This window comes from Helicoverpa armigera, chromosome 26 (assembly GCF_030705265.1).
Source record: "Helicoverpa armigera isolate CAAS_96S chromosome 26, ASM3070526v1, whole genome shotgun sequence".
In the NCBI taxonomy this organism is placed as follows: Eukaryota; Metazoa; Arthropoda; class Insecta; order Lepidoptera; family Noctuidae; genus Helicoverpa; species Helicoverpa armigera.
The window spans coordinates 1,452,125-1,464,459 of NC_087145.1; the positions used below are offsets into that span (position 1 = coordinate 1,452,125).

General features: G+C 39.9%; 2 protein-coding genes across 8 annotated transcripts in view; one reads left to right on the forward strand and one right to left on the reverse strand.

Moving 5' to 3' along the window:
- LOC110379944 (trehalase) overlaps positions 1-12,335 on the reverse strand; it is a 68,639-nt gene that overhangs the window by 31,080 nt on the left and 25,224 nt on the right. Inside the window, exon 1 of one of the 7 annotated variants that reach the window (XM_064041682.1) lies at positions 7,454-7,592. The exons of the other annotated variants lie outside the window; for them this stretch is intronic. The gene's annotated coding sequence lies outside the window, so the exon portion shown is untranslated. Of the gene's footprint in view, positions 1-7,453; positions 7,593-12,335 lie in introns of those variants that run through there. 7 annotated transcript variants of the gene reach the window in all.
- On the forward strand, positions 8,292-9,785 carry LOC135118842 (uncharacterized). Its single transcript, XM_064041879.1, has one exon. The coding sequence runs from the start codon at positions 8,292-8,294 to the stop codon at positions 9,783-9,785; it is 1,494 nt and encodes a 497-aa protein (XP_063897949.1).

Consider the following 12,335-nt stretch of genomic DNA (forward strand, 5'->3'; position numbering starts at 1 on the left):
CCATGCGAAACGATTGTCCAATCAAAATGATTGCAGATGACGCGATACCAATATAGGTATCGGATGCAGGAGAAAATGTGGGATGCAAATAGGGCTGCCATTTCGAATTTCGCCAAACCCGGACAAACATTAAAAAAAACCCGGACATTTGGCGTAAATCGCATTTTTTCCCCGGACGAGTCCAATTTTTTTTTTTAAACAAAACAACGCCTAATTTTTAATATTACCATATACTTAAATTCAAGCTCATGTAGTACCTAGTATTGAAAGATTGTGACTTAATGTATTTCGAAGGTCATAAATAAGAAAGCTCATATGGAAACTAGGAGTTACCTTCTTGTTAGTAATAGGACTTTAAAACGGCGCTACCTTTTTGTTAGGTTAGACAATTTTTTTGGAAAAATACATACAACTGTAAAGTGAAGTTGCCGCGAGCGTAGCGAGCGCGAAAATTTTTGAGTTTTGAGTCACTAAAGCACCTAAACTTGTATACCTAATAAAAAAAATCCGCAAAGTGAAGAAGCCGCAAGCGAAGTGAGCGCAAATTTTTTTGAAAATTGGGATATTAAAGTAGCTAAACGTATAAAAAAACAGTGACAAGAAAAGAAGCCGCGAGCGAAGCGAGCGCGAAAATTTTTGAGTTTTGGGACACTTCGACTTCTGCAGCAAATGCTTGTCTATTTGTAATTTTACATGGTTAAACTTCCATGCAAGGCAAGCAATCTCATGTATATTATGTTTTCAACTCGTAGTTGATGAAGGCGAGTCAGGCTAGGAATTGGCTTGGTTGGTGGATTTATCGATTGTTATTAAAAACCTGTTTGACTTATTATCCTCTCATATCGAGTGATCGTCCTCCGAAATCTGCTGGCCCTAGGCCTGTATGGCGTTGGTGTGGGCGCTCTGCGATGCCTCTGAGCCCGCGGCGCCCGGGTTATTCGCATACCCAGGCACCATAGGTTAAGACGGCCCTTTGAAAAATGTCCGGGTTTTCCCCGGACACTTCTTGAAACCCCGCCCGGACAGCCCCCGGACGGCCTCCAAACGAGGACAAATCCGGGGAAACCCGGACGGATGGCAGCCCTAGATGCAAATAACATCCTGCTTTGGCTAAAATTATGGGATCCATTAACTGAAATCTTAGATAGCATTTTGGAAAAGGAAGAAACTTTTAAAATCTCGATGCTGGAAGACACATATCTAACTGTAGATCAACTTGGATGGTATGTTCGTCAATACATCTCACCGACAATCAATGTTACTTCTCACTCATAGAGGAAAGTCGGATCATCAGGCAAAAAATTAAGTTTTGGATGCGATTCAAGATAAACGTATCCCGAATCAAAACGACACGCTTATTGGAAATTCCATTAAAACACAAATATACCCAGTGTTGCTGTATTCAAATTTCATTTCATTAGATTCTTCTTGACTAGAGTCTGGCACTTAAAACTTCTAGGCTTTTGTGTTCTTTAAGCAAGAATTATATTTCAAGTTAATTTACCATAGGTATTCACCGACCCGTCTTCCGCACAATAAAGAACATACTGCATAGTTACATAATTTCTTCAGCGTTGCATTCTAAAGCAAGTCAAGGCTACTCTTTACGACCGCAAACGGTTCATATTTTCATCATCATCATCATCATCATCAGCCTATCGCAGTCCACTGCTGGACATAGGCCTCTCCAAGTGCACGCCTCTCCAAGTTCATATTTTAATAAATTATTATTTATGTTTTTATTTATACCTTTTTTGACTTGAACGTTGGTAGTTTTTATCTATTTTCTTGAAGATTCAAGTATTATTCTAGAGTTTACCAGACCAAAGTGTATGGTAATAGTTCGTAAGAAAAAAATAAACTACTAAAAAAACCTTCAGAGATTTTCAAAGGACCTCCCATATTAGGGTTAGGTCTATTAAAATTCCTTATTTTAATAACTTTCTCAAATAAAGGAAAAATACTGTTTGATGATTTATGCGAATTCTTTATCGATGCTATAAATCAGTTATACGCATCACTAGACTTTTATTGTTCATATATTTTCCATTGTTTATTTATTATGTAACGTGTGACTAAGGAAACAAAATCATCAGAAAATGTACTTGTTTTATACATAGAATATACGTAAAATATTTAAATAAATTCAAAAAGATATCAGAAGATAACAGTTAAGAATATACTTTTACACATAGGTACTGAGGAAAACTATTAAACTAACTTAAGTTAAATAAAAACGACTTTCAGAACAAATGAGAGGGAAAAAACTATAAATAATCCTGCTATAAAGTCCGTCAGTGTGGAAAATTCAAAAAAATCCTCCTGTTGTATGTAATGTATACGGAACAGTAAGACGACAACCATCATTTACGAACAATTGCGTCTTGTCAATTGAAAAATTGTCCTACCTTTGGACAAGGAGACATATAGGAACATTCGAGTACCATATGAGAAACGTCCAGGCCGATGTGATGGAAAAATCTGCTTTGTAGAAGATAATGAAATAGAAGGCAATGAACAAAGAGTAGCAAGAATTGAAGAAATCACTATGATAATGCCTATCTTAGGCATTCATAAGTCTCATGCCGTGGATGCGGGATTGTTCGAAAGAGTTACCGCGGCCCTGGTACATAAAGGTAAGAAGGAACATGGTGGGATTTAATCAGTAACAATCTGACACTTCCTTACGCTGCACCCACAGCATTGGCATTTGATGATTTTCCACAAAAAAGTACAATATTATGAAAATCTTGCAAAATAGTATATCCCTTAAATAGACCATTAATGGTCTGTTGCTTCATAAGATTTTGAACCTGAACTTGTCCCTTCAGATACCGAGTAACACCACAGGAAATCACTAGTTGTATCTAAGTATTTATGAGACCACTCGTCCTATAAATAGCAGCAATTCATTTAAGCCAGTCGGTCAGTAGGTTCAATAGAGTTTAAATATAAAATTGATCTTACTGAACTTCCATCATTATTTATCATTTGCATGTCGCCATATTGACATCACTACACGTCTGCATTCCTAGAGAAATTTAAATTGTCCGCATTTAAATAGAAGGCATTCATTTCAATAATAGTTCTACTTTTATTATCAAGGAAAAACGTCATAAGGTTAAGGTTTAAACTTGTAAGGAAATCGATCCTAATGACTTGACGTAGTCATCGATTGTCTTTCTTTTAATAAATAGTTACTACTCGTGCATAGAAACTTCAGGTTTGTCATGACGACACTCATTTACCAATTGACTGACTCACGTGTCTGCAGAAACTGAGATAAGTACGGTAATTGATGTTGAACAATCTAGGACCAGGTCTAAAAGTCACGGATACTATCTAGCTGAGACTGGAAGATATTTTAGATTTATCACTGCTCTACCATTTGTTACAAGGATCAACTGCCCAATATTCAGTTGACAATGATAATGGGAGCTCTGTTTTAAAAACTGCAGCTATGTGTTAAACAACCAAAGGATATTTACAATCTGGTCCTTTAGGACCTAAGAATGCAACGTGAGATCTAAATAAAAAACAATAAACAACAGCATCCCATCATCCAAGTACCTTTAAGCGTGAGCGTTGTTTACTACAAACGTCTATCTCCCCTTTACACGTAATTACAAGTACAATTGCAGTTCATTTGACGTGTACAATTGTTTCACGTGACGGACCCCACCCACGGACGGAAGACCACGTGCCATCTGACCATCCATCTGGCTTCCTTCCAAGAGATCACACGGTCACACCCCCAACGAATGACGTCAGAGACAAAATTAGAATGATTGATTTGGAAGGTGTGATGAGAGATTAAGTAATTGCTGACAGGTGATCGGAAGATAGGCGGATGAAATGTAGGTATGCTGAAGATTTCACAATGATGATATTGATGACTTTGTAAGTGTGTTACTATTACCTACAGAAAGAATAGCTATTGTTGAAAAGGTATTCCCAAGCATGGATTTAAATCGATGGATCTAGAAGTACCATTATATATAAAGATTTGAAGGATAATAAGGTGAGAAATCAAATTCGATAATTCCGCTAGAGGTCTTGGGCGTGAACGTGGACGGACATAGTGGAAAAGGACAACCAAAAAAGGATGGATTATGTGAAAGTCGAAATATTTAGGAAGAATGTTATGTACTTGTGTGAAATGACTCTAGATAGAAGAGTATTGAAATAAAATTGGAAATAAGGGCAGGAGGATGATAATGATGATTACTTTGGTGGCAAATAATTTAGAGGATCATTAAGCTCTGATATTTTACGAGAAGTGTCAACAGCTTCATTTCAAGAGCTAAGTAATCGAGTATTTTACAAGAGACAATTTATCATAATCAGTCAAGTTGTTAATTTATAGCATATTGAATTTTAGTTTTCTTCGAAATGTTTGATACAACAGGAAAATTATTTATATGTGGAATTACCCAACTGCTGTTTTAACTGAAGTTCGTGCATACCATGCTTGTTTGTGAATACAATTTGGTTTGCCGATAAAAATAAATAGAACATGCTGATTAAAGATAACGTATATGGCTTTGTTTTTTGCATTAGTCTTGCAACCTACATATTTCAACTTATTGATAAAAAAATTAAGGACAATACTGAGAGAGGAGGAAGAACAGCTAGTGAGAGAGAAATTCAAAAAGGTAACAAGGTAAAGAAAGCGAAGATTTCAATAGAAAGAAATAGCATAACTATACAAAAATATTTGTTTTTGCTGAGGAGCACGTAAATTAAGTGACTAACAATATAAATACGTCACGTAAACAGCCAGGTGACGTAAGTAAAACTAATAAACAAAATGCTAATTAAGCTGATCGTTTCAGAAGCACTGTTGTCTTTATCACAAACACTAAAACGATGTACCATGCAAATGTACTAAAATAAGACAGAAAAACAATAAAACGACTTGGCAAGGAAAATATGTTGTTTTGGAAGACACAATCAATTTGAAGTAAAAACAGCATGTTGAAATACAGAATACACTGGTACTCAGCTACATCTGGTTAGACTGGAAGCCGACCCCAACATAGATGGGGAAAGAGGCTCGGAGGATGATGATGATGATGTTGAAATACAGGCTTATTGAAAAGTCAAGTGTCCCTAAAACTGAGATAGACAGAGAGTAAGATCGAAGAAAAGATGGATGGATTACCTGAGAGATGACATGAATAAGAAAGTAGTGAATGTCAGACTTACAATAATGTACATGTTACAATAATATAAAATGATTATTTTCTATCATATTACAGAGAAGAATAGTAACGGAAAATATATTGCACGGACTTGGCAGGAAGATGAAGAAGACTATTGAATTGGGAAATTCCTGTAATAAAAATGATGATGGAAAGAAATAAATAAATAACTATGGACAGGAATAAGCATTTAAGTGAAACCGGGTGCAGGTAAATAAAAACGCAATCTGTTTACAATAAATCAAACATAAGTAGCATTTAACATACCTTCGATACAATATTTATACTTTTCGCAATCGTTAGTGGTGACGTGTGGAATCTTCTACGAGCTCTGTATTTACCATTTACTTCTGAAGGATTCAGGAGTTAAAGATCAGGAGGTAAGGTCGATGAAATCCTGAACTTTTATAGAGGTAGCTGGCACTCTATCCAGGTACTTTTACTTTTTTCAAAAATTTTAGTGTCATCGGATTAAGTCATCCGTTCATCCATGAATTGATCTGGATAAATACTTTTGTCAAAGTATGCTTACTTTTAAATTATCTTTTATGAATGTAGAAGGTAAATTGAGTCACTGTCTCTGCAAATTACTTGGCAAATACAGACAGATAACAAATAAACTCAATAGTTTCGGCAAGATAATGTTAATATTTTTACATGCTCTATTTCTGACCGTGCAAACTTGAAACTTGTGAATGATGTTGACACATTGTCTCGACAGCGAATAAATAACCAAACGCTATCGAGAAGATACCATACTAGAAAAAAAATATCATCCTTAAATGTTTAATCATTCAGGTTTTCAAACAAAAGTTAGGTTACTAACTACTAAATTGATTCAAATGAAATTGTAACACAGATGGAGTCTGTTAAAACCATGGACATATTTTACCCGGTTGTGGAAAGAGCATTCTTCCGAGACGAGGGTGAAATCGCGGGGTATATCTGCTAATTAATATAGGTAGGCAAAAATTAAGGTGATGGTTGAAAATAATGTCAACCTACATTTAGTTTTCACAACGTTTCTATTAGTGGAGAACCTTGTAGCCCACAATGAGTTTCTGAGCGCTAATTACTGCGACTTTTTGGCAGAAATTCTACTAGCAACTTATATAATATTGTCTCAAAATAGTACATAATATATTTTGTTTAAATAAATGGTTGCTGTGTAATATAATAAATATCATCGTAAAATTTATTACCCAACGTATGCATTATGCGTTCCTATAAGTACCTACGTCTAAGACCTTAGTATTAGCTATTGCTAGGTCTGTATTTTTTTCTTATTTATGAAATTTTATCTCAATATGATCAGCCATTTATAACTATTTAGTAATGTGGCGTTAATTCGTACCAAACAAACTGATGCTATCATTTTTGTCCTGGTAAAGGAAGTAAAGCCTTCGAAACGTGACATCAAAGCCATGCTACATGACTAATTTAACTACTAGTTAAAAGAGGGCGTGTCTTCAAAATAAACATTGGCAGTCACTGATACACTCACTATCATGTGAACTATGACGTCACAAGTAAGATTCTGGTGTTTTGAACTTCACCTTTGCTATAAGGTCCCAAGTTATCAGCTCTTACTCAAAGGTTAAAGATAATAATTAATTTATTACTCATTATTTATTGCGGAAAAGTTTCACCGAGTTTTTAGACTGTGGTGTGGACTTTGTGTCTTTAGGTCAGAATGCATCGGGTTACTTGAAAACATGTTGTTAGAATAGTAGACTTTGGCCCGAAGACATTTGTGAAGAAAATTCTATATTATGTACTGATAATTGACTTGGGTATATGCATTAAATTCCGTTTGAAAGAGACGTTCATTTGATACTTGTCTAATTATGTTAAGGTGTCAAAAACTAACGATAGTATCAAAGCCAAGGTTTTAGAACAAACACCTTTTAATTTACTTTCAACATTCGAGGTTGAGTATTTGCAATAAAGCATGTTCGCATTTCTGTAAGCAGGTCGCTGTTGTAAGTATAAATACTTTTAGAAATAAATAAATAAAGTTTTGTCGAAATAAATGTCATCCATTTTCCATACTGGAAGTTTCATTTATCAATTCGCAATTGTTTTTTTTTCAAATCCTACACAATTTTACATAGTCTATATAAGTATCTACATAAATAGAAACTAATCCCTTTTTTCTAGCAGACTATAATTATCATATCACCACGTATACAAAGAGCTTTTTTTTCTACCATTGTGAAATCTAAATTTAGAACAACGCACTGGCTTACCTAATATTATGTCATCGCCGGCGGAGCGCGGCGGTCACCGCCGGTGCCGGACGTGTGCGAGAGCAGGCTCTCCACAGTACCTGGCGTGTCCGCTGGAGGGCGCCACAGTGTCGTGCACAGTGCCGGGCACGGCGGCGAGCGCCGTCAGTAGCGCGGCAGTCACCGCCGACGTGTGCGAGAGCAGGCTCTAGTAGCCACTAGCTGCGGATACCTCCCGCTTTATGCGTAGAATCTGCCCCGGCGAAGATGGCACACCAACGCTGATAGGCAACCGGTAGTGGCGGATTCGGCGGGGCAGTGAAGTCTTGTGATAGGCTTAGGGCGACGTCAGAGGTCAAAAGTGCTCGTCGGCCATTCACTGCATCCAAAACCTTCTCCAGTCGTGGCGGCTCTCCGTTCCACTGGGAATAGAGGGTGGAGGACGAGAGAGTGCGTCTGTGTCTGCGCAAACACTTACGCACTTAAATATTTCACGCGCAACTGACTGCTTCTGCTTACTGGATCCTGATAAAAGACCTGCGGCGATGGGCTGAAGTAGAGAGGTTGGGTAGTGGTGCACACCCGGCTTTGTCTGAAGCCTGCACGTATGGCAGCCTAAGGAGAGTGGTCGTTTCTGCACTGCACTTGGGACAACAGTGTGGATTGGGCAGCACCTTAGGTGATGAAGCAGCCCTATTTAGGGAGGCACTGCTTCCCCCGCTCAGCCGGGGAGGGGGCTAGAAAAGGTGTCCTAAAAAAATGCTTGTCCCGTCAAATTGGGGGAGTAGCAACCGCGGCTGCTTAGGCACCCCATTACTCGCGGTCGACGTAACAAGAAAAATAAGATAAAACATCATTTATGACATTTGGCGCATGGAACGTGCGTACTTTAATCGATAATGACGGAAACCTTTGCCCGGAGCGTAAAACTGCTGTCGTAGCACGTGAGCTTGCTCGATACAATGTAGACGTGGCAGCTTTAAGCGAAACACGCTTAGCTGACCAAGGCGAACTCGAGGAAATCGGCGGTGGTTATACATTCTTCTGGAAAGGAAGACCCCAAAGTGAACGAAGGTTAGCTGGCGTAGGGTTTGCCATCAAATCCACCATCGTAAAAAAACTGCCAGAATGTCCACAATACATCTCGGACCGCATTATCACATTACGCCTTCACCTACCAAACGACAACTACCTGAATGTGATAAGCGTATACGCACCAACAATGAGTAACGAGGACAGTGTCAAAGATCAGTTTTATGAAGAACTTAGCCAATGCCTTACCAGCATACGTTCAAGCGAACAAATACTGCTGCTAGGCGATTTCAACGCGAGGGTTGGCAGAGATTCTGAGTCGTGGCCGGGCGTGATTGGAAATAATGGTGTGGGCAATATGAATAGTAACGGACAATTACTACTCACACTCTGTGCCCAATTCGACCTCACCATCACAAACACTCTGTTTAGGCTTCGCGACAAATTCAAAACCACCTGGATGCACCCGCGTTCTAAACACTGGCACCTCCTCGATTACGCGATAACACGACGAAGGGACATCTCCCAGGTGCATATCACACGCGTTATGCGCGGCGCACACTGCTGGACAGACCACAGGCTTTTGGTAACTAAGTTGAGACTCCGCCTTCGTGAACCACGAAGACCCTGCAGGGCTAAACCAATATCTCTCAACTTAGATCGACTGGATTGCAAAGATCTTCAAGAAAAATACCAGAAAGGCCTAACAGATGCGCTAGATGTGTTTGATGCCCAGCAAGGTGACTTAATATCAAAATGGAAACAGATCTCATCCACCGTAGTGACTGTGGCTACGGAAACCATAGGATACAGAAAACGAAACAACGAGGACTGGTTTGACCAGAATGATAGGGCCCTAACTGAAGCATTCAAACAGCATCGTGTACTCATAAAGCGTAATGAAGGAAATCATAAATCCAGTCAAGAAGTCCGAAGTAGTGGTGATTCCTTAAGGAAATTAACGAGGAAGATGAAAGATAGATGGTGGCTTGAAAAGGCAAAAAAGATACAGTGGCTTGCAGATACCCACCAACTAGGCGCTTTCTATGAAGAAATGCGTAAGTTGATTGGCGTTTCCATAAAAAACTGCACTCCATTAAGATCCCTAGATGGTTCCCAAAAGCTCACTGCTAAGCAGGATATACTTGATCGTTGGGCAGAGCACTTTAACCACCTGCTCAATGTAGATCGATCAGCAGATCTTGAGCATATAAAGCGTATTCATCCTCTGCCGCCGAATGAGTCGCTTGCTGAACCACTAACTTTTGCTGAAGTTGTTCAAGCCATCAAAGAGCAGAAAATAAAAAGCAGTTGGCGTTGATAACATCGCCGGAGAACTGCTGAAATACGGAGGGAGCAACTTCATACTTACATCTGGCAAATTTTGATCGCATTTGGAACGAGGAAACAATACCACCTGAATTTAAAATATCCCGTATACAGACACTGTATAAAACAAAGGAGACCGTTCCGACTGCAACTCCTACCGGGGTATATCGCTCCTCTCTGTCCCTGGGAAGATATTTGCCAGAGTTCTTCTCAACCGGCTTTTACCAGTGTCCGAAGCCATATTGCCAGAGACTCAGTTTGGGTTTCGACCTAACAGGGGCACCGGCGAAGCCATCTTTTCCATCAGGCAACTCCAGGAAAAAAGCCGAGAGCAAGGCCAACCTTTGTGTATGTGCTTCGTGGACTTAGAAAAGCTTTTGACTGCGTGCCGAGGGAAGCCCTCTGGACTTTACTGGCAAAATTAGGTTGTCCTGAGAAGTTTGTGAGAATGATTCGCCTTCTGCACGACGAGATGACCTGCTGTGTTACCTATAATGGTGACCAGTCAGAGTTCTTTCCTGTCACCTGTGGGGTCAAACAAGGTTGTGTGCTTGCGCCAACACTGTTTGCTCTCTACTTTTCTGTCGTTGTCAGTGAAGCACTCAAACAAACTTCTGCTGGAATCAAAATACGTTTCAGGACTGATGGGGGACTTTTCAACCTGGCCAGATTAAAAGCATATACTAAAGTATCTCATGCTCTTATAACGGAGATCATGTACGCTGATGATCTGTGTTTTGTTGCCAACTCTGCACAAGAGCTCCAGAACCTGATGACTAACCTTCAGGAAGTCTGTTGTCGTTTCGGTCTAAAATCAGTGTTAAGAAAACTGAGGTAATGGCAATCGACTCTCAAGGAGCTACAGAACCTATCAAGGTAAACATTGGCGATACTGAGCTGAAGCAAGTGAATACCTTCAAATATCTGGGCAGCACAATTACATCCAAGTGTGACCTTGATGCCGAAATAAACCATCGCATTGGCGCTGCATCAGCTGCTTTCGGTGAATTACGAGACAAGGTCTTACACACACATGATTTGAAGCTTTCGACAAAAATCTCCGTTTACAAGGCCATAGTCCTCCCAAATCTTTTATACTCGGCTGAAACATGGGTCCTTTATCGGAAACATATACGGGCGCTGGACCGATTTCATCTAAAGTGCATAAGAGACATTCTGAAAATCAAATGGTCGGATCGGATTAGAAATACCGAAGTGCTACGACGCGCGAATGTCTGCGGCATAGAAGCGTACCTGATGCGGCGACAGCTCAGATGGTGCGGTCATGTTTTACGCATGGATGATGATAGGGTGGCCAAACGCATCTTCTTTTCTGAACTCCAGAACGGCAGACGGAAACAAGGTGGCCAGTTCTTACGCTTCAAGGATGTTCAGAAAAGACACATGAAAAGGTGCAACATTGATCCTCAGAACTGGGAGACAAAAGCCATTTGCCGCCCTGAATGGAGAGGCCTACTTAAAAATGCGATCAAAGATTTCGAAGAGCAAAGGAAATCCGCACTGGATGCGAAGCGTGATGCTCTTAAGGCTAAAACACCAGTAGCCATTCATTATAACTACGTGGACGGTATCCTAACGTGCAGCCAATGCTCGCGCACGTTTACACATAAAATAGGGTACTGCAGCCATCAAAGGGCGCATAGAAGAGCTGATCATCCTAGCTCTTCTCTCAATGGTAGCTGAAAGCAGTCACCATAGCCGAAATCGGCAGGGAAGTATATATATATGTCATCGCACACAAAAAAAGTCAAGAAAAAATTTGACAGCTGACAGATGGCCATAGACAAAGACCATGCAGGTAGAACGTGGTCGTAATACCAAAATTGAGGTTCATTGCCCCTATCGTTAATTTTGAGTGCCGTTGTACAATATACTGCACTAGGTGATCGCGTGTTTGGATAGTGTAATAGCAATTTATTTATTTATAGTTACGATGTTGTAAAGTTAAGCATTTGTAATCGAGGTAGAGTTTTTGATGGGTCTCAAAGTGTTTGGGTGACTGAACTATTTGGTTTGTGCTGTTACAATCATTGCTGATCTTTATAATGTTCGCAGTGTCATTTTGTCCCATCCTGAATTATGAGAGCGATAAACTTATCGGCAGATTAAAAGTTTGCAATGTCTCTTAAAAAGTTATGCCTATCTAGCTGCTCCCCACGGTTTGCCCGCGGCCCAGGGGAACTATCTACTTTCCGTACCCGGGCAAAGTATAGGCTGTTACTAGGAGATAGTCTAGCTCCACTCCTGTGCAGTGGCGGCGCTAGGGGTGTGCGAACTGTGCCATCGCACAGGGCCTCGCGCTTGGGGGGGCCTCGCACTACAACCCACACTAATATAAAAAAAATATAGTCCTCAATTTAACAAAAAGTTGGAACACCAAAGTAACAAAACCAACTGGCTCTCGATCCAGTCACGGATTCTTCTTATTTTTGCTTAATTTGAGAGTCTTTAGACAAACAATTAAAAAAATTCGCGCTCGCTACGCTCGCGGCTGTTCACTTCAAAGTACCTTTCCTTCTAA

Bases quoted from the DNA above. Each gene is read 5' to 3' on its own strand.
- LOC135118842 (XM_064041879.1), top strand. From the start codon at position 8,292: ATGACATTTGGCGCATGGAACGTGCGTACTTTAATCGATAATGACGGA.